Below are 22,951 nucleotides of genomic sequence, written 5' to 3' on the forward strand. Positions count from 1 at the left end.
AAAGAGAAGAGGCAAGGGGACCAGGCACTTTCAGTAACTTGTCCATGGTCACACAGCCAATGAGCAGTAAGGCATTGTTTATTTAGCTCCAGATCTAGTGACATAAGTGACAATAAAAATCTTAACAAAGATGTCTTTTTAACTTAAAAAAAAAGTTCTGAAATACATTTGGAAAAATTTCAAATATAGTATTAAAAAAATGGCGTTTTAAAGAAAAATCAAAAGGGGGGGCGTTTTAGCCACTTTGGGAGAGCATTATGAAGCAACGCCTCTTGACACCTTTGTTCCTGGCTCAAAAACAGATATACAGTCAATACAAACGACTGAAAAATCCAGCAGTAGAAGAAAGTGTTTTTTTTTTTTTTTTTTTTAAGATTTTATTTGTTATTTGATAGAGAGATCACAAGTAGACAGAGAGGCAGGCACAGAGAGAGAGAGAGAGAGAGAGAGAAGCAGGCTCCCCGCCGAGCAGAGAGCCCAATGTGGGACTCGATCCCAGGACCCTGAGATCATGACCTGAGCTGAAGGCAGCGGCTTAACCCACTGAGCCACCCAGGCGCCCCGAAGAAAGTGTTTTTAAAAATGTAACATATGACAACATGAGCTTTCTGTAATAAAAAGTGGTAAGAAAAATTACTTAATAAATCAAATGAGAAGAATTATATAATAATTTGGGGAACTGTCCAGGTTAGAGTCGTAGTTTACACTGTATACAAAATAACCTCCACCTGGGTTAAGGAGTTAAATACAAAAAAAAAAAAAAAAAAAAAAAAAAAAAGAATGACAGAAAAACCAGCAGGAGATGGAATGGAATATTTATCAGATTTGTGAAAGACAGTAACTTTAGTTTTGAAGAAGTGGAATAAATCATGAAGGAAAAGACTGACAGATTTGAATACATAAAAAATTTAAAACTTCTGTACAATGAAAAAAAACAGCAAGACTAAATAAAAAGGACATTATACCAAAGACAATATTTGTATTCTATCTGACAAAAAGGGTCTTAAAACTCAAACTATATAAACCCTCATTCAAATTCATAAGGAAAACATCAGACCTCGAAATATAAATATGGAAGATATGGGGGAGGGGAGGAAACAATGAATACAACGAGAAGTAGAATCCGTAAGGAAAAAAAAATTAGAACATCTTCAGCCCACCAACAATTAATACAATAAAGGTAAGCAAATTTAAGATAGGATTTAAGCAAATTTAAGATACCTTCTCCGAATAGCATTCTCCACCCTCTCCCCACCCCCCGCCCATTAGCTGGAAACCTGTGAACTCATTCCTTGCTGGTGGCACTGTAAATGGTTACAACCTTCTTTAAAAGACAGTATCACAACACACAGCCAGAATCAGGCTGAAAACCACATTGATTTTTATCATCAGCAATGACATACTGAGCACTCTGTCTCCTGACATAATAAAAGCAAGAGTGAGTTTGACCCTGGACATGTTCATCCATTACCATTCACGATGACAAAAACACTATAAGCAACCTGAACGCCCAAAATTATGGGAATGGTTTTATAAACTGTGACACAGCATGCTGACCAGAGTCAGCCCCTTTATGCTTTTCTTCTCAGAAGTTTAGACCAGAGGGATGGAGAAAGAGACAGGAAGTTGTGTGAGGGGAAGCGATGCTCTATGAAAATCATAAAATGATTTCCTTCAAGGTTGTCAGAGCTTGTACGTGTTTTTTGATTGAGGGCAGCAATAGCTGAGAGAAAATGAATGCAAATCTGAGAAGGAGGGAGAGTGAGGAGAGAGGGGAGAGGGTAGAAGAGAAGGGAAGTATAGGGGTAGAGAGATTGCCCATTGGATGAAATCCAGGATGGGAGCCCCAAAGGTAAACATGGAAGAGTTTGCTCTGGAAAGAGGAACTCCTTCCTCTGGAGTAAAGATGAAAATAGGACCAGAAACGCATTTAAAGTGAAGACAATGGCCAATTTGATTTCTTACTCAGGTGAGCCTTTCTGGGTCTGGCAGAATCTAGAAGCACGGAGGCTGAAATTCTAACCATGTTGCAACAGCCTTTCCTAGGTCCGTGTTCACTGGAGCTCTTCCCAGCTCTGAACGGGGAAAATGAGCAAAAAGGCCACCAGGGGGCAGGTTTGGTTCTGGCAAAGGACTTCAAAGATCCTTTGCAAAAAAAAAAAAAATAATAATAATAATAATTATTAAAATAATAATAATAATTTCTTTCAGCTCTGGGTCCACTCTTTGTTTTGCATCAAAAACTACAGCATCAAGTCCAGAGCAATTTCCTTAATGGTTGTGTTGTGGGTATGAATTTTGCTCCATAAACTCCGGTGTGCACAAAATGTCACCGTACTTTATAGCCTTTGAATAAAATTAAATCGCGCCTCAAGCCAAGGTCCTACCAGGCTGGACTGAAACTCAGTCTCTGCCATTATTACAGCTCCCACAGTCCCCAAGGGTCCTGGAGAGGTTCAGTGTCCGCGTCTAGGTGACTGCTCCAGTATATGATATGCTTAGAATCTGAACCAGCATGATCCCTTGTTCCGTGGTATCTGTGCCATGTCCCTTACCTTTAAGAATGAGCAGACATTCCAATATCAGGAAAACACACACACACACACACACACACATGCACCTCCTTAGGATGCTCACAGAGGGGAGCGGGAAGTCATCCCTACTTGGGGAACTCACTCTTAGTACCCCTCCTTCAGCCTCTTACTCTCCTGGGCCTGCCCCCCTGCTTCCAAACTCCTTGCCTCCTCTCTGGGTCTCTTCACCGGCCAGCTGAAGCTTTCAGAAAACCTAGGAAGACAGACACCTCATGGCTCCACAAGTCTCAAGAGAGGCCCCCATCTAGTTCTCAGGATGGGGAACAGAGAAGACACAACAGAACTCACCCATATATCCTAAGTATGCTTGTCACATTTGCCTCAAGATTGCCATACCAAAAACCTTCTTGTTGATACATCCAAAAGCACAACGGCCATGAGATTTCTTTTTCTGGTAGATGACACAGAACTTGGGCATCCCTCATAGTTCATGGCGGGCTGAGGACTGACCATCATACTAGCTGCTGTGAAAGGACAAAGACCAGGATGGGACATGGCCTCATCCAAGGAGCTTCCAGGGACACTCACACAGAAACAGGTAGCTAAGGCCTGACGAATGTAGGTAAGATTTTCAGACGAAAAGCCAGAAGGCCAGAACACAGACAGGTACATTGCAAATTTTTAAATCATGTGCCAACACACAAACCATCAAAGCAAAGGAGGGTTCAAGGAAGGATCTGTGGATCTAGCATCTGTTGAACAATGAGACGTGGGGCCCAGCTCTGCATTCCCGCCCCGGCCATCATCATTAGAAGCTGAGTAGACACTGCCGTCTTTACCTGAGGCCGCTGCTCCCTCCTCCGTCACACCTGCCCTATCGGATTATGGCCAGTCTACCTCCCTTACTTGGGCTACTTGTCTAGCTTCTGGGGGTGCTTGAGTGGCCACCTCTGACCCCAGTAATGAAATAAAATTATACTCAGGACATAGCGATGCGTCCTGGACTGATGAAGCTTCTGCATTTCCTCAGTGCGCACCCCTGACCTAGTCGGAAATTCAGAATATTTCAGGTGCCTTAGGATTTGAGCAGAGACTAAAGAAACTGGCATGTTTCAGCTACCGAACTGGTTCATACGCAGTTGCTGTAGACAAGGCCCGTGCTGCTGCCAGGACACAGCAGAGTACACCGTGCTTGTGTGCTGAACCGGAAACCCAAGCTACCAAAAGATGTTTGGAAATGCAGCTTTCACTCTTTCGTTTGGCTTCAGTCTCCATCACTGTTATCGAGATTGCCAAAAAAATAAAATAAATTCCCAGTGGATCGGCCAGTCCCAAGGAGCCACACATACGCCCATTCTTCTTTCAGAACCCGTCTTGTCCTGACCGCAGGCACGTGAGCTCAGCCTCGGCCCGCAGAGACACCTAGCTTCATTTTGCTCAATTTTAATTTTCAACAGATAGGCCCAGCTCCAAGTTTCTTCCACAGTAACTGAGAAGAGTCCATGAAAAGAAGAGTAAATGAGAAGAAACAAGAGAGCGGAGCCTCATAAACTTAGGAGAGGAAACTAAAAGGAAAGAAAAAATATTTTTTTTAATGAGGACATCTGTACGTGTCAAGCTTTCCTGGGGAGTTTAGATCACTAGCCTTAAAAATTCTGCTGCATGCATCTAAAAATAATGCTTAAAGTCCCAAAGACCAAAAAGCAATATAAGTAAATAAATTAATAAGAACAATAATCTAAAAATATGTGTTTGTGTGTTGAAATATGTTATTGAATACAAGGGAAAGCTCACTGGGAACTCGCCCATTGAGCATGCATAGCCAACAAGAATGCTGTTAGGATCTTTTGTTGGTTGAAATTGTTTAAATACAAAGGGGTAGAGCTATCTAGAAAGACTATGACTTAAACTAGGGAAGAGCAATGAGCATAAACCCATGAAACATTCAGAGTATCCCATGCCTTTTAGCAGAACAAACACCCCAAATTCCCCAGCTGATTTATTGTTTTGTTTTGTTTTTTAAATATTTACCTGTTTATTTAAGAGAGAGAGAGAGAGAGCAGGAACAGAAGGAAGAGGCAGAGGAAGAGGGAGGAGCAGGCTCTACACTGAGCAGGGAGCCTGATGCAGGACTCGATCCCAGGATGCCAGGATCATGACCCAAGTGGAAAGCAGATCGCTTAACCCACTGAGCCACCAAGGTGCGCCCACAAGCTGATTTTTGAAGAAGGCCATGCTTACACCTGATGCCCCCAAGTGGTTCCTTGGCCCTGAGCCACAGAATGACACAACCAAGAACAAACGACTACAACTAGTAGGGTATCAGACAAATTGTAGATAACACAGCTCTGTCTGGGAGGACACTTAAAAGGACAGCATTTCACCTCAGTCTTTAACCCACTGAGCCACCCAGGCCCCCCATCCCCTCAGTCTTAATAGTTTGGGAGAAGAAAATACAGTATCTACTAGACATAGGAAATTCATTAGTGAAGCATTTTTAAAATCTACATTCCAGCCACTATCAGAGCAAGAGTCTCCCAAGTCGCATTCAGAAATACTTCATGTAAAGGGCACGTCTATATTAGATTCTCCTTAAATATAAATTTTAAAGAAAGCGCAGCTTTAAAATGAGTTCCATCCACAAGGAAACAAGACTTTTTTTTTAATAATAGACGAATCTATTATAAATGTCGTATCACATTGTTAAAAGAGAGACTCATCCTTGAAAATTAAAAACAAAACACTGTTGTATCTTTAAAGAAAGCTGTTTTTAGTTCGAAATCCAAAATGAGTTGGCTATACAAACATCACAGATGGTGATGGAAAGAAAATTAGAATCAGAATCCTCAAAAATATACAGAAGCTCTCAAAATGCGTATGAACTCTGATGTGAATACACGAACACACGTGCAGGAAATAAATGGAGCAGAGCGGTGGGGGGGGGACTGAAGCCCCACCAGCACCCCCAGAAAGTGGCCTCTTGGGTGTCTTCCCCATGAGGCTCCCAAGGAAGCCCAACACCCACCCAGATTATGCAGTCTCATCTTCAAGTGCTGTTAATCAGAAACCTGCCAGGGAGAATAGTAAATTCCCTCTAAAGATATCTGGAATAGCCTATCAAGCTATATCACCAAATAAGCAAAACAACACACCCATCAAGTAGGTTCTAAAAGATTTATTTTTTCTCCTGTTGAGGAGAAAGGCGCCTGTAATAAATGACTAACATTAGTCAAATCTGCAGGTCAGCAAACAACCACAACAAAATAAAGTTGAAATGACCACATATGAGTACAACAAGACAACTTGTTAATTACTGTTAAGGATGTAAATTCGTTTGGCGCAATGCAGAATTATTTATGAAATGTTGACCAAGGAGGAAATCTGCATCAGAATATTGAGTAAAGATGAGACAAAGCAAACTAATGGAATGTTCAAGTACATTCTCTGGGCCTTACCCTTCCGGGTTTGTCTCTGCAGAATCTCCCTAACTCCTTCACCCTCCATGTCTAATCACTGACATGAGGCTTCTGAAGAAACACACAGACAGAAACTTATTTGGGGCAGTCACTTTAGAGAGCAAAGCAGAATCTACCATGATGCTGGGAGCCCTGGAATCCTGTTGAAGATCTCAACATAGACCACCAGTGGCAATGCCTCTGAGCCTAAAATCAGTGCAGATAGTGTGGGTGTTTTCGTAAGTAAAGAAAGAGAGATGGGAAGGGAAGACAAATTATATACTGCATCTGGAAACAAGTCATGAGAGAAAATAGTTTGCGAACTAATTGAAAATATGGTATAATCATCATCTCCAAACAAGGCAATCCCCTGGGGTGTAAGAAGAAGAGATTAGAACAACTCTAAATAATTAAAATTTCAAAACTCATCCTTAAAAGTGAGTATGTGCATTTTTAAATGTACGTATTATATTTAAAAGTAATACATGTAGACAATTTCAAAACAATAAACACATATTGGGGTGAATGCTCAATTATTTTTTAAATTTATTTTTTTAACTGTTAGCAGATTGTAGTTGATACCTGGGTAGCCTCTGCGGAGGTAAACACTCAAGGAACCCAATGGTTTCATGAGGTCAATAACTCCATACTTCACTTTATTATTATTGTCATTGCTGTTACTAGTATTTTGACGAAAGCAATACATGTTAATTGTAGAGAATCAAGAGGTTGAGGAAGAATACTAAAGAAAGGAAAAGTCTATCTCTAGAATCTAAAATAAATCTATCTCTAAAATATTTTGACGTCTGTTGTCTGCCCCTTATCGAACCATATAAACCATAGTTCATATGTACATAAGCATCTGTGCACATAAAAACACATAATTTTTTCAAAATTGGCATTATACTATAGTGGCTGTTTGTATAACTCATTTTTTCAATTAATAATAACTTATGAATATGTTATTTTGGAATAGAATTGTCTAGGCCATAGAAATTTGCATATAAATTATGTACTATAATTTAACCAATTTTCTATAGTTGCATACTTAGATTCTTTTCAATCTCTTGCTATTTTAATATTTGATGATCAGACATGAAGGCCCTTGGATGCCAAGAAGAATGGACTCGATTTTATCCCGTGGACCAGTCACCCTCCAGGGAGGAACTGTGGGCAGATGTTTTAGTTTTCAGGGTGTGTGTGGATTGCTATTGGCATTTAGTGGGGACACAGAGATGTCACCTGCCTTGGAATGTGTAGAGTAGTCCTAAGCAATTAAGCCTTGTCCTGTGTCTTGCCCAACTTTTCAATATCCTACTGGAAATGAATGACGTGAGAAGCCTGATTTGTCATTATCCAAGCCCATTTTCTAACCCCATTTTACCTACACATGCAAAATATTCTGCACCCATTTTTAACAAACACTAGGTTTTCTACTACCCTGTAAATCAAAGAGAAAAATTGTTTTCTTCAAAGCTTTGCCAAGAGTTGTGTGTCCCTTCTGAAAATGGTATCGCTAATAGCACTCCACGCCTGTTACTTGAAACAGCAACATCACTGACAAAACACGGTGCTGTGGGCAGGTTACACTCCCTGTGGTTCTGAGGGCATGTGTGAGAATCTTACCACTCGCTTCCTCATGTCTTCCAGGGCCGTCCTGCCCACGCATGGTGTAGAGAAATGCAAATCCGTATTACAAAGATCAGTTCTCCTTCATGTTTTATGCAAGGACTTGTATTGCCTTTTACAAAATTAGGTGGACTTAGGTCACCTTTCTTATTGGTCTCATTGGGGGAGAGTAAAGGAACGTCAAGGATGTGTATTATGAACAACGGTCGTTGGGTGCAGGGGGTTGGAAACTGCTCCTGAAAAGAGCAGGAGGCCATCAGAGGCTTCCAGAAGAGCGACGTGAGGAAGCAGAGCTGGAGGTATGGAAATGCAGAGAGCAAAGAAAACACATGGGGCAATGGGGATGGCATCAGGCAAGGAAACCAGAAAGGAAGCAAACGCGATGTGGGCAGGGAACGCTGGCAGACCTAGAATATCCGAAGCTTGCGAACATCAAAAGAAAGCGCATCTTAAACAGAGAAGTGTGGAACTCGGTGACCGAATGTAGTCTCGCCGAGCGACTGCAGAGGGGCTGTGCTCGCAAAAGTAGTTTCACACACGTGCACATACATTGGCCAGCACACACACTGACACACTCACATGCTCTGACACTCCGCATTTGTTATCAAGGAATCCCTCTCCCTTCCCACTGCCAAAGGGAAGACTCAGCGCCACTGATCCTGCCATCTGACAGCTCAGCCTGATGCTAGCCTGAATCAGAGGGGCAAACCCTTATTCGGTTTATTTATTTGTTTGTGATTCTCCATCCAGGATAAACCCCAAAATAAATTTTTTTTTAAGATTTTATTCATTTATTTGACAGAGAGAGATCACAAGTAGATGGAGAGGCAGGCAGAGAGAGAGAGAGGGAAGCAGGCTTCTCGCTGAGCAGAGAGCCCGATGCGGGACTCGATCCTAGGACCCTGAGATCATGACCTGAGCCGAAGGCAGCAGCTTAACCCACTGAGCCACCCAGGCGCCCCCGAAATAAATTTTAAGTGTGCTTCAAGAGCACTCTGGGTTATAAATCACATACTTACATTCCCATATAAAGTAAGCAGGAAAGCACAAGAATCAGATATATATATATATGTGTGTGTGTGTGTACATATATATATGTACACACATATTGTCTCCACACACCTTCCTTCCTTGTCAAATCCATGCATACACCCCACACAAAGACAATAAAAGGAAACTAAGAATCTGTGAACCGATGATTATGTGTTAGCAGCATACATGCTTACTAATCAGAAGTGACCCTAACAATTAAAATAGTATGACGTTAGACGGGACAAGGAGACCATGGTTCTAAATGACAGCAAAACATTCCAAAAGGAAGGCATAGAGAGTCATGGATATTCATCATAAGAGAATCAGTGCTGGAAAATATTGGGGATAGAACAGAATGTCCTGATTCACACTCAATTTCAGTTAAGATGAAAAGGTTATTATCCGATTAATAATCTGATTTAGCATGTATATCTGCCTTCAAGTTCAAACTTTTTTGAGAATGGGTAATAGAACTATTTCTTCACATAAAGGAAGAGTGAGTCAAGAAGAAGCCCAAATATACTGGGACTGTTTAGTTTTCCTGACGCATATCCACACGACAGTACTCAGTCAGTAAAACACAAAGAACACATTCTTGGTTGCTTCTTAACAATGAAAAGTGAGAAGAAATGGCAACCAGATCTTCCTCAACCCTGAGCAATTATTCCTCCATGTCACACACACACACAAAAAGTCAGTTGTAGACCATCAAAGTACACAATGTCCCTAGAAGCCTCACCATTACATTTCACACTGTCCTTTTTTTCCCTCTTTTTCTCTTTTATGGGTTACTTACCATCTGAAATGCATTCTTTAGCACTGTTCGTTGCTTAGTATGACAAAAATGCAAGACAAAGCCCAAGACAAGCCAGGACTATTAACTGCCTGGCATGGGTAATGAAGGGTTTTTCTAGGCAAAGGAACAGATAGCAGCACCTCTCTTCCCTCCTCTGCTGCCGGATCTCGGGTTTGACAATGGGTAGAATATGTATATATTGGGTATATTATGCTACAGTGTAGGAGGTTTAATGAGCCATGAAGAAACAGAAAATGACTTGAAGCTAAGAGGAGATGCTGCAGGTGAGGTTAGAGCTGGTTAGGGCTTCAAGGCCATGGTCTTCCATCTTTCTCTTAATTAGCCACAAATTCCAAGCTCTTTGTCATGAAAGACAAGGACCCCGTGACTGCCCCATAGCACCCCTGGGATCTTTGAATCACACCCTGTTCTCTTGTGTCTCTAGGTCATCATGCAATGATTCTTTCTGGAATCTACTTCTCTAAAACTGTCCACAACAGGCTTCTCCTGATCGTTTAAGACTTAGCTAATATGTCACACAGAGAGGTAGATAACCTTTCTCTCGGCAATCAGTGCAAACAGGGTTCATTTCCATCCAGGCCCTTACTAGTTACCTTGGGATACCCCCTTACTCCTGTGTCTCCCCACTTACGACCTATTCAAGGGCAGGGACCAAGTCTTGTTGATGTCCGGGTCTCCAGTTCACAGCATGGCAAGCACTAATAAATGTTTGTTGCTTGCCTGACTGGGAAGTAGAAGTGCTGCTAATTGCTTATGAAAGCTATTAATGGGATCTCTGATTTTCTCACAGAGGATAGGGAGAGGTTTGCATGTTAGACTTTTTACAAACCAGGGCCATGGAGGTAGCTGAGCTTGAGGGAAGACTCAAGGGGTAGAGCATGCCCCAACTTTGACGGTCCTAACCGGTTGTGAATTCCCGCTCTCTGTATCACGGCCCCAGAATCCTCAGGGCAAACTTCCACTGGCTCATTTCAATACCCACCATGTCCACGCAGCAGGGGGGGGGAGCAAGTAGTGTTGGGCTCATGAGACTTCACAGTTCTTGGAACTGGTGTAGCGGCAGGGATTTAACTGGTAGGACCATGCCGGGAGGGTGCAGGGGAGAGAAAAAACAAGTCCTAGAGCCTGGGGCTTCTCCCCACTCAGACTCTCAGCCCTCACCAGCTGTGTGTGGAGACAATGTCAAGCCCGTTTGGTTCTACGATCAGTTGAAACCCATTACTGGCATCTCTTTCTTTTCTCTCTTTCTTTTTTAATCACATAAGCCCCTTGGGCAGAAGATGCTTCTGTCAGTGGAAAGAACAGAAGAGCTCACACTCACAAGGGTACCAGATTAAGGTTTTTAACGTTATCTCTAAGTGAGGCGATGCAAGCAGTCACAGACACACACGGGTGTAGTTGTACAAAGAAGCCATTCATGACGGAACTTTAACCTTGTGTCCTGTTATCAGATCACACTTTCTGAAGTACGCTGGGAATGAGCACTTCTAATGAATCCTATGACGATCTTGCAAACAGCACCATTATTTGGAATTCATGTGTGGATCAAGTAAGTTACATTGTTCAGTATAAACAGTGTTGCAACTGTTTGGGGTGTCATTACCTTTCAGGACACTAGGAGCCACTTCTCTCCATCTTCCAGAGGTCTTCCAAGTACAGAGTTAGTCATAGGATCAATAGACAATGGAAACAGAATCATTTCATCAAAAGGAAAAATGTGATTTACTTATTACTTACTAAATTGAGTTTTTCCCAGAATTCAGGTCCTTCCTCCATCTCTCTAAGGCTCGGTGGAATGTACCAAAAGCAAATATTGGCATATTCAGGCTGAGGATTAAAAAAAAAAAAAAATTGAGAGTTGTTTTCTTAACCTAAGATTAATCTTAGAGCGTAATTAAGCTCTTAGCTACTTTCTTTAAGAGTTGTCATGTGTGTATCACATTGATAACAAATGAGAATCTGATAGACTTAGACATTCATTCCTCTTTGCTTCTGATAACAGCCTATTGGGAAATTTTCTTATCAGTTGGGTGTACCTAGAAGGTGCTCGTTCCTCCAGGTAAGGGATGAACACAAGATTGGGGATAAGCATAATAAAATTTGAAGTTGCCTCAGCCAAGCTCTCACCATTAGTTACCACCTGATACACATATGCCCAGAGATGCCCTGGTTTCTCCTCCTTCAACCCTCATCCTTAACATATTTCTTATACCACCATATCCTGCCAATAAGTCCGTGTCTATGTAAGGTAGCCAAAGGTGCCTTCCATTACCTGCTATCCCTGACAAATGGGAAATCCCCACTTGTCCATGAGTTGATAACATACGCCATACTTGGACTTCACTTAACCAGCCCTGCTATGACCCTAGCCAATACTGTTTTGGGAAAAAGAACATCACTTTGACTCTTGGCTCTCAAGTCTCAGTGGCAGCCTCAAATATCATTTAAGATGTGAATCAGCTAGGGGCTCATTCAAATCAGATTCTCAGACCCTGTGCTCAGAATGCCCAGAGTCTGTTATAGTCCATCATAGAAAAGGCTGGAGAACTGGCATTTTACGATGCAGCTCAGGCGATTCTGAAATAAGTAGTGCATGGTGGACATTGGAGAAACTTTGATCTAAAGTGGCCATAGTCCAATCACCATCTCCAGTAATCTGTTTTGGTTAAACATGGGATAAATCTTCCGGAACAGACTTTAGTCTAGCTGTTGTCACATAGACAAAATTTTCTCCACTACACATTCATCCTCATTGGACAAAAACATAGGCTTGTCATCGGCAATCACAGGACTTATATGCAGTGACCAGGTGCTTTGGAAAATTATGGTAGGGGCTTACAAATAAGATACACAGGAGAGATTAGTTTTTGGAAAGATTATAGGTCATGCCTGCCCGTTCAACAGCTTCCTCATTTGATTCTTAGCAGTGACAGTATTTGAAATAACTTCCATTTTTCCCCACAAACACAGTTGTAGGTAATGACCAATGTTATAATAGTTCTCAGTAGCCGTCGGAATTATACTCCAGTATCACTATAAAGTTTCCAAGTATTTCAGAAAGATGAAATAGCTACCATCTTATATCTTAAAATCAAGACCAGTACTATAGTTCTGATTCTAGTGGATTTTAAATCAAAAGTGAATGCCCAGGATCATTACCAGCTCAACAAGAAGTCCTTTAACCTCTGAAATTTGAAACACGCTTATTAGATTCGACCCCCCCAAAAAAAGGAAAAAGAGCCAAAATCTTCAAAATACAGCGTAATTCAAAATGGAGTACTATTTAATTCAACTCAATTTCTGCAAACATTTATCATAAGACTACAGTAGCCTGTACAAATCCACACAATTTATACTTGGATTTCTGATATAATTGATTTGGTTTCTCTAGGAAATAAATGTACTGGTCTTTGAAATTCTTTACTCACTTAATGTGAATAAATCTTTTCAAAAAGTAACTAGGGTTGATTAGAAAGTAGAAGAAAAAAACAGTTATTACCATCACTGGGTTTTAGGAATTCGTGTCTTTATATCAGTGACGATTTTCTTCCAGATCCCATTTATGTTAGCTATTAATTTACTGCCGCTCAGCTCAAATCCACACTCCGTGCTATCAAAATGGAAGTAGACTCGATAAATATTTTTCCTTGCCATCTGGTCCAATCTTAGACTTTATCAGCAGAGGGTGCTGGAGGGACACTGAGAAAGGAAGAGGTAGCTCTTCGGGTTCCGGTATGCTAACCTCATGGATCTTCATCCAGTGTGTGTGGCTTTTTCAGCAACATGGTGCCCAGCCACAACTAGACCCCCTGATAGCTTCCACCTGGGACCACCCCCCTACAGAGTGGCTTCAGAGGAGACTGATAGGTACCTAAATGGCTTCTTCTGGCACACTCCCCTCAAGGGGTGCCAGCAAGGCACCTTGCTTTGGATGGCTTCTCTGACCCCCTTGTGGGTAGCTTGAGTAAGTTCAAGGTGCAGCTCTGAAAATGGCTTCCTCTAGCACTCGGAAGGTAGATTCGGGCAAATCCGGGAGGGGGAACGTCTCTGTGAATTCTCTGCCCTCCAGTGAGACACACTGTGCCTAGCTCCAACTATGACTGGATCTCAGCCTGGGAGGGAGTAGCCTCTTGGCCAGGTGCTCTCGTCGCCAGTTCTAGAGTGTGGCTGTTTTCTACATCTGCTATAGTTCTGTATTTTTTATCGAAATATATTTTCTGTTTTCCCTTATGAAGCAATCACCTTTAATACTACTACTACTACTACTACTACTACTACTACTACTTCGTTCTTCTTTTAAATATGAAATGCTCACAAATTTGTGTGTTATCCTTGCACAGGGCCATGTCTAATATCTCTGTATCATTCTAATTTTCAGTAGCATGTGCTGGCTGAAGCATGTACAATAATTCTTATATTACTGTACTTTCCACTTCAATGTGCAGTTTTTGTCTTCTTATTGGACCCTGACTAAATACATCATTAACTCATTATTTCATTACATGGCAACATCACAAGTCATTTTGCAGTTAGTTTTTACCTACTACCGTATCTGTCCTATGTTTCATAAGTTAGGACCAAGCCTTTTAAGTCAGCTTTTAAATTTGTTTTCCTTAGTTTCTGTTTTGATGTTTTTGAAGTGACATATCTAGGAATCCTTTTGCCTGGTGTCTTTGAGAAGGGTGTGGCTTCAGTGCCTTGGCATTTGAAAACTGGTTAAAGTCTTTCACTCATTGTTTTTTTTTTTGTTTTGTTTTGTTATGTTTTTTGTTTTTTAAAGATTTTATTTATTTATTTAACAGACAGAGATCACAAGTAGGCAGAGAGGCAGGCAGAGGGAGAGGAGGGAGCAGGCTCCCTGCTGAGCAGAGAGCCTGATGCGGGGGCTCGATCCCAGGATCCTGGGATCATGACCTGAGCCGAAGGCAGAGGCTTAACCCACTGAGACACCCAGCTGCCCCTTGTTTTGTTTTTAAGATTTTATTTATTTATTTAACAGAAAGAGAGAGAGCACAAGCAGGGGCAGCAGCAAAGGGAGAGGGAGAGATAAGCAGGCTCCCTGCTGAGCAGGGATCCCAACAAGGGGCTCTATCCCAGGACCCCAGGATTGTGACCATGAGCCATCCAGGCACCCCCGGGGCAGTCCTTTTGATGCATCATCTGATTGGAGGAAATTTGATCTTCCTTTGGTGGAATACCTTTTACTGTCATCATTTCCAAAATTATTAAGATTTGGAAAAAATATCCCCTTGAATATTCATAAGGAACATATTTGAGTTTTTCCCTCTCTCTTTGCCAGCTTGAATTTGATATAAGTGACTTTCTTCCAAGAGCCTTAAGAGTACTAAGGAGTATTTTCAGAGTAGAACTGTTCATATGCTACTTCATTCCCCCTGTATAGGAAAGCCTGTACCTCTTGGGTGTTTAGGACACTTGAGTCTATGTATTCTAACACCGTAAAATTGAGAAGGCATAAAAAGGATATCCAAGTGTCTACAGAAGACAAATGATATTGAAGGGTACAAAAACACTGTAGACGTGAAAATATTGTCACACCTTTTAAAAATTCATGGAGGGGCGCCTGGGTGTTCAGTGGGTTAAAGCCTCTGCCTTCGGCTCAGGTCATGGTCTCGGGGTCCTGGGATCGAGCCCCACATCGGGCTCTCTGTTCAGTGGGGAGGCCTGCTTCTCCCTCTCTCTCTGCCGCCTCTCTGCCTGCTTGTGATCTCTCTCTCTGTCAAAATAAATAAATAAAATTTAAAAAATTCATGGAGAAGTACAGAAGTGTCACTAAAAAAGATGGACACATTCTATCTTGATTTTCAAAGAGAAAAAATAGATACAGTCTAAGCAATAAAGCAGGCTGCTTTGAGGTCAATTCCAGCAAGGATTACTGAGCAAGTGATAGGAGACCCCTTGGGGAAAAATGTCAAAGGTCACCAAGACATCGCAGCTGGCATTTCTAAAAACTGTGTCACGTCAAAAGAAATCATCTCCTTTGCTTACAACATCTTTAGATCACAATAATAATAATAAAAGACAAGCTAGCACTAGGCATTTTAATAAGTAGAAATGCAGAATCTAGCAGATAGAGCGATTGTATCATGTAAGTATAGAAGAAGAAAGGGGCCATGGTGAATTTTAATGGACTTTAAGCTTTTTGATTTTAAATATCTGATGAAACTACTAAAAAATTCAAAGGCAGAACTGGGAGCCACAAAACTCTGGGTCTTAGAGTCACTCGGATTTGGTTTGAATCCCATTTCAGTAGGTCTTTGCTTAGACAAGTGTTGAACACGTTAATCTCCAGCTTCCTAACTCTGTGAAATGGATGATCCTATCAGCTACGCACAGAGGCGGTTTGATGAGCACAGAGATTATTTCCAATATTACTACTATATCTGGCACCACAGCAGGCACCCATATTCGCGTAGCGACTATTATCTGGAGCTATTTTGGTAGAAAGAGATGTCCTTTTCAGGTAGATGAATAGTTCCATTTAAATCTGTACTAGGTTGAGACACGTCACTATTTCTGCATACAGTATTTGAGGGGGAATGTTCAAGAATTATAGTCTGTCTATAGAAGGATAACTGAAATGTTCAATTCAATAAGCAGAATTTTCTATGTTCTAGATACTGGACCAGACGTGATGATGAGAAAAATGACTTACACTGTATGCTCATCTCTGGGAACTGAGCAACTAGTAATAGAACTAGGTACCGGAATGAGAATTACAAAAGAAATTCTCGGAATAAGAAACATTTCTGGCAGCAGGAATAGTGCACATGTAGAAGTCCATGTATACAGAGGGATGGCAAGGATTTGGAATGGATAGAGGACAAGATGAAGAGAGGTGAGGATGGACATGGGAATGAGCGTTACTTCACGAAAGGCTTCCTCATCTGCCATGCTTGGGAGTTTAGGCTTGAGGTAATGTGGACTCATGGGAGAGTTTCAATCTAGGGAGGAGATTTCATTTTAGAAAGGCCCCAGCGTGGCTGCCATGTGGAGATGGGTAGGAGGGGCATCTGAGACTGGAAGGGAATGAGTTATGAGACAGGGCAACCTGAGGAGTGACAGGAGCCTGGACTGAGGCAGTGGCTTCAGGAGTGGAGAAAGGGCTCAAGATACATTTAAGAGAAGGGGAAGGGAGATAGTGAAGACAATATCAAGATTTTTGTTTGGATGGATCATAGTTCCAGCTTTGAGAATGGCTACACTTCAGCTTTAGAAATGTGAATTTGAGGGGTGCCTGGATGGTACAGTCGGTTGAGGGTCTGATCTTGGTTCTAGCTGAGGTCATGAGATGGAGCCCCATGTCAGGTCTCACTGAGGCACAGGGTTTGCTTGAGATTCTTTCTCTCCGTCTGCCTCTCCCCACAGTAAATGAATAATCTTAAAATAAAAAAAAAATACTGAAGTTGGGGTGCCTGTGGGAGTCTAATTGAAAAATTTCGGACATGCCTAGTAAAAAGGACCAGAGTTTAGAAGAAAGACAAGGATAGAGCCATTATTGAAGTCAATGATAACAAAGTTTAGAAATGGATTAAACATTTCAGGGGGAGTATGTGGACACGAGTGAAGAACTAAAGACAGAAGAGTGGAAAATATTATCTAACCAGGTACCCAGATGAAAGACCTCCTTCACATAGAGACTGAGGGAAAAAAAAAAGAAAAGTCACATGGAAAGGAGAAAAACTGGGAGAGAAATTCAAAGAAACCAAAACAAAGAGGCATTTCAAGAGGGAAGGAATCGATAATGGTGTAAGATGCTACAGAAGTCCAACAAGATGGAGATTTTAGAATGTGCATTGGATTTTGTAATTAGAAGAGTGCTGCAATCTAATAAAAAGTAGATAAAAAGATAACTATAAATTGCAAAATGCTTGATACATATTAATAGTAGGGGTCAAAAAGTAATAGAATATGAATAATTAGAGGTCGGGGGAGGAGGACTGAGCTGTGAATTGTCTGACACAGGAAGTGTTCAGGAAGAGGTTGACTTTCTGTTATGGTTACTGTCAAGATAAGTTTCCTGCCTTGAGCCAGAAGGTGACTAGATGTCCTTGAAGCTCCTTGATAATCTGGCAAGTCTGTGAAACCTAAATAATTCTTCCCAATGTGAAACTCAGGAAGAGAAAAACAAACAGGTTGAATAATTAGGACTCTCCCAAGAGATCAAAATAAAATATGTGAATGATAGTAAAGGAATGAATGTACCTCTAGGAAAACATCTATCAGATCTTAGTTTTTCACACAGAAAAACAGAGAGATGATTTTCAGGGGCCTATGAATAATGTAGATTCATTTGAAGTGATAACTTTCAATCATCTTCAAGAAGATAATGCATTACTTTTGCTCTTTTCAGGAAAAGATATTCAAGTATTGGATACTCGATTTTATTGTGTTCATTTCCTGTTTTCAATATTCCACTTAACATTCTATCTGCTAAAAAAGTGAGTGAATAGATATATTCATTATAAATCTATTTATTACATATAATATAAGGTAAAATTTTATATGTACAAAAATATATAAATATATATATATAATTATAGGCTTTCATTTTTCCTAAACTGAAAGATCTAGTTTCACAGACTATAATCAAATCTCTCTCCTCTTAAGTATGCATTTAGGGTTATATTTAATCAATCCAAAGTAAGCATTTGTTAACAAAAGGGGTATTGCCTTGACACTTATATGCAAGATTCAAGGTCCTAAATTTACATTATTTCTCCAAATGGAACACGAAGAAGAGAGGCAAATGCAGTATCACATACAAATACCCTTGTAAGAAGGAGTTCTGGAGTACCGTTGAGAAAGCCACCTTCACTGTTTTGGGGCCATCTGGCTCCCATAGATAAAATAGCCAGGACAGGAGGGCTGCCTGAGGATGAAAACCCAGCTTCACTTGCATTACAAGGTTGTGAATTATTGCAATTCCCTAAAGATGATGGTGCGAGTTTCCTCCCTTCATTTTTAAGCCTTTAGGAAGAATATATAAATAGCTTCTAAACAGTTCACCTTTTTTTTTCGTCACTTTTCTTTCAGCTCTATCAAAAGATTGTAGTTCCAAGGTATACAGCACTTTCCATAAGCACCATGGCCCCCCGCAGCCAGAGAAATAAAGAAAGTAATTCAAACTTGTAAAAATAGAGGGAAACCTCAACCTCAGGGAAATAAAGAAGGGCAACTCAAACTCAAGAATATTTAAAAAGTCACTCGGACTCCAACTCCCAGTCATCCTAGAGCTGTTGTTTACCCCCTATGTGCTTAAGTGTGCATCTCTTAAAATACACACATTTTCTTATGTAGTCATAATGCTATTGTCAGACCTAACACCATTATCAGTAATCCCTTGGTATTATCCAATAGCCATTTTCACATTAGAAATTTCCCAGCTGTTTCAAAATTTACTGTTCACAGGGCGCCTGGGTGGGCTCAGTGGATTAAGCCTCTGCCTTCGGCTTAGGTCATGATCCCAGGGTCCTGGGATCGAGCCCCGAGCCCCGAGCTGAGCCGGGCTCCTCTGCTCAGCAGGGAGCCTGCTTCCTCCTCTCTCTCTGCCTGCCTCTCTGCCTACTTGTGATCTCTGCCTGTTCAAATAAATAAATAAAATCTTTAAAAAAAAATCTACTATTCACAATCGCTCCAACTGGGATTCCATCAGCCCCACATGTTGCACGTGGTTAGTGAGCCTCTTCAGTCTCTATGAATCCCCGTGATCGTCACTCCCTCCTCCTTAATGTTTCTTCACACCACGGAATGTTGAAGAAACCAGGTCAGCTATCCTGTAGAATGTCCATCCTCTAAATTTCTTTTTGCTTCTTGGGATGTTACCAGAAAGTCATTTAAATATGGGTTTTCTGTTATCTTTGCAAGTTCCTTCATGTCCCTGTTTTTAGGACTTTGGACTCTTTGTAGATAGTGATAGAAGGACTGTCACCATACCTCACCTGGGCCACTGCAACGGCATCTCAGTTGGTCTGATTTTGTCCTTTCTTGGCCGCCCTTCACATCCTCCCTCCTGCCCCATTCCTCTCTTTCCAGGACACCCAGCATCATCTTTAAAATGGAATTCGGTGGGGAGTGTGGGGGGTGTTGGGGTGGGGGAGAGGTTCCTGGGTGTCTCAGTCAGTTAAGCATCTGACTCTTGAGTTCAGATCAGGACATGATCTCAGGATCCTGAGATCAAGGCCCATGTCGGGCTCCACTCTCTCTGCCCCTTTTCTCTCTCTCTCTCTCTCTTTTCCTCTTAAACAAATAAAGTTTTAAAAAAAAGTTTAAAAAATAAATAAATAAAATGGAATTCAGACTCCTGTCTCCATAAAACTTCTTTAATGGTACACTTAGAATAAAAGCCAAAACCAGGACCCGCCTGACTCCACCAGCTCCGGTCTCTGCCCACCTCTCCACCTGCACCCCTGCCCCTCGTTTAATATTTCTTCTTCTGGTTCCTCAAACACATAAAATTCTTTTCAGCTGGAAGCCTTTGTAGTTGTTTATTGATTTCTAGAACATCTTTCCCTCAGACGTCCACATGACATACCTGTTTACCATTAGTCAGGTTCGGCTTTAAAAAAAGACCTCAGAGAGCCCTAGCTGCATGCGCCAAATGAAACAGGCTACCCCCCACCACCCCACCTGTCATTCCAGTATCTCACCCCTGTCTCTATTACAGAACTTGCCACATCTATAACTCTCTCTTATTTGTATACTCAATTCTCTCCCATGAACCTGCTTTATTGTTTTCTTAGCACATCTCACTACCTGAAATTTGCTAGGTATTAATTTGCTTGTTTATTCCCTGTCACTTGCCATTTGAGTATAAGCACCACCAGAGCAGGGAATTTCCCTGTCTTACATTTGCAGTACCTAGAACTGTGCCTGGCACATAGTAATTGCTCAATAAATCTTGCTGAATAAATGAATGACCAAAGTTAGGCAGATTGCTTACATATGAAAAAGTTCCTAAGGTTGTAATCTCTAGCTGATGTTTACATTAGGTTAAAAATTGCTATATAGGGGCACCTGGGGGCTCAGTGGATTAAGCCTCCGCCTTTGGCGTGGGTCGTGGTCTCGGGGTCCTGGGATTGGGCCCCGCATCGGGCTCTCTGCTCATTGGGGAGCCTGCTTCTCCCTCTCTCTCTGCCTGCCTCTCTGTCTACTTGTGATCTCTCTCTCTGTCAAATAAACAAATAAAATGTTTTTTAAAAATTGCTATAAAATATATGCTATAAGGAGATCTAAGAGAACATCCCACACTTCATATTCTTAAAAATCAGAATTAAAGAAGATTCTTCATAATTTCTATATATTTAGGGAAAAAACCCAATATTCTCTATCTTTGCAACCATTTTATTTTTATATAATAGCAAACAGTCCAACCACGAAATGACTTATTTTCCCATTGCTCCAAAGCTAATATGCTCTCATTATTTTATAAAAAGAGGAAACTATATGCATTATTGTACATTCACTTAATTGATTTTTCAAATGTAGGCACCACTATTGCAGAGTTGAATATTCACAGTACAATCATCATGCAATTTATATATTTATTCAGTATTATCCTTGGTAATTATTATTGAGCACTTTAATTTTCAATACTTAGATGCAAGTGTGTTCTTTGCGAATCCAACAAAGGCAAAATACTCACTAATAGAGTAAAGTAACATAATGGACTCCATGAATTAAGCTAATGACTTGTTTCTAAGTCTGCAACACAAAACCAATGAAATATAACAGATTTGAAAATTGCCACCTTCATCCCTGTTGACTGACAAAATCACGAGCACAATTCCATAATCACTATCTTCCAGCAATAGCTTGAATCCTTCTCTTTTCTTGATTTCTTCTACGATGGTACCTAAAAATGAAAGACACAATAATATTTATACCCCAGCCATCCAACAATTCCATGAGAACAAGTGCAACACAAAAATACTGTTATTTCAGAATGCAGAGATAAGGCTTAGAAATACAGGCCTTAGAAATAAGGAAGGGCAGGGGGATGGGGATAAACACGGATTTAGACAGATATCTCTGAACCCACAGCAGACCCCAAGGGCCCAAGTAAAAGATACATCTTTTGGATGAGGTGACATTTATCCCTCATGTTAGCATCAGACTTTAACCCCAGTATGAAAACCACCTGAAATAGATTGGAGATACATCTCTGACCATGTGGGTTTCACATTCATGTCCTAGACGGGGATTTAACACATGTACTTATATTACCTAGCTGGCTTTTGGTGTATAGTCTTACTTGTAAGCTCACTTAAGATCAAGGAAGCTCAATATTGTCTATTCCAAGGCCAGGACAGAGGCAAAAGGACTGATCATTAGCATCATGTTAAAGTAAGTGGGCTGTGGCCACTGACAGAATGTCTATGAAGTCATCTCTAATGTCAAGGAAAAAAGAATTGTTATGCCATAAACAAAAGGCACAGATACAGGAGATGCAGAATATGACTAAGGAAAGATGAAAAGAACTTTGAGAACATAGAGTAAAAGCAACATGGGCACCTCTCCTCTGGGCTTGGTTATAGTCTATATGAAACGAGGAGCCTTTCAAATAACTGGTTTTAAATGATTTGATCATGAGCCTTGAAAGGTTCATAACCCTAAGACCTAGTATTTCAGATTTGGGGGTAAATGTAAGAAATGATCAAGGGTATTGACAAAATATACTTGCCAAAATAATTTTTGTGATTTATAAGTAACAGTGAAAGAAAGAAAGAAGGAAGAAAAGAAGAAAGTCGGAGGAAGGAAGGAAGCAAGGAAAGGAGAGAGGGAGGGTGGGAAAGGGGATGGAGGGAGGAAGGAAGGAAAGAAAGAAAGAAAAAACATAACACCCAGGAATGAGGATTGGCTTTGAAAATTAGGATCCATTCATCATATGAAATTATGGTATAATTATCAGGAAAGGGCAATGGCTCGGTGGTTGAGCATCTTACTCTTGATAATAGCTCAGGTCATGATTTCGGGTTGTAAGATCGAGCCCCGACCAGGCTCTGCACTCAGCATGGAGACTACTTTAGATCTCTCTCTATAGCTCCCTCTGCTCCTCCCTCCCTCTAAAAAATAAATAAAAATAAATCTTTAAAAAAATTACATGCAATATGATCATGTCACTAAACAATATTTATTAAATTAATATTTAAAGACAACAAAAATGTTTTTCTTGGGCCTCAATTTCAAGAAAACTGAAACAACACAATTTGCTCTTCTAACCACAAATGTTATTTCAGAAGAATTTAGTAAATCATGCATATATGTAATTCTACCTAAATCTATGTGTAAATATGTGTGCATGTATTTCATACAAAATAACCAGAAACAAGACTAAAATCTAGAAATTGGCAAATGGTAAAATAAAACATATTATAGCAACACAATGTCATATGACACAGCTATTAAAAAGAATGAATTACATCTACTTCAATTAAACCACAGGGATGCTCATGATGTATTAGCAA

At 40.8% G+C, this 22,951-nt stretch overlaps 1 protein-coding gene across 3 annotated transcripts in view; it reads right to left on the reverse strand.

The window, feature by feature from the left end:
• GADL1 (glutamate decarboxylase like 1) overlaps nucleotides 1-22,951 on the reverse strand; it is a 182,390-nt gene that overhangs the window by 44,662 nt on the left and 114,777 nt on the right. For 2 of the 3 annotated variants that reach the window (XR_007128906.1, XR_007128908.1), the window contains exons 13-14: nucleotides 21,287-21,339; nucleotides 11,205-11,294 (exon numbers count right to left, since the gene is read on the reverse strand). Coding sequence is in view for 1 of the 3 variants with exons in the window: in XM_047738962.1 (XP_047594918.1) it covers nucleotides 11,205-11,294; nucleotides 21,269-21,339 (161 nt within the window). In the remaining 2 variants the exon portion in view is untranslated. Of the gene's footprint in view, nucleotides 1-11,204; nucleotides 11,295-21,268; nucleotides 21,340-22,951 lie in introns of all 3 variants that reach the window. The other variant, XM_047738962.1, reaches the window with a different exon arrangement.

Source organism: Lutra lutra, chromosome 1 (genome assembly GCF_902655055.1).
Source record: "Lutra lutra chromosome 1, mLutLut1.2, whole genome shotgun sequence".
Classification (NCBI taxonomy): Eukaryota; Metazoa; Chordata; class Mammalia; order Carnivora; family Mustelidae; genus Lutra; species Lutra lutra.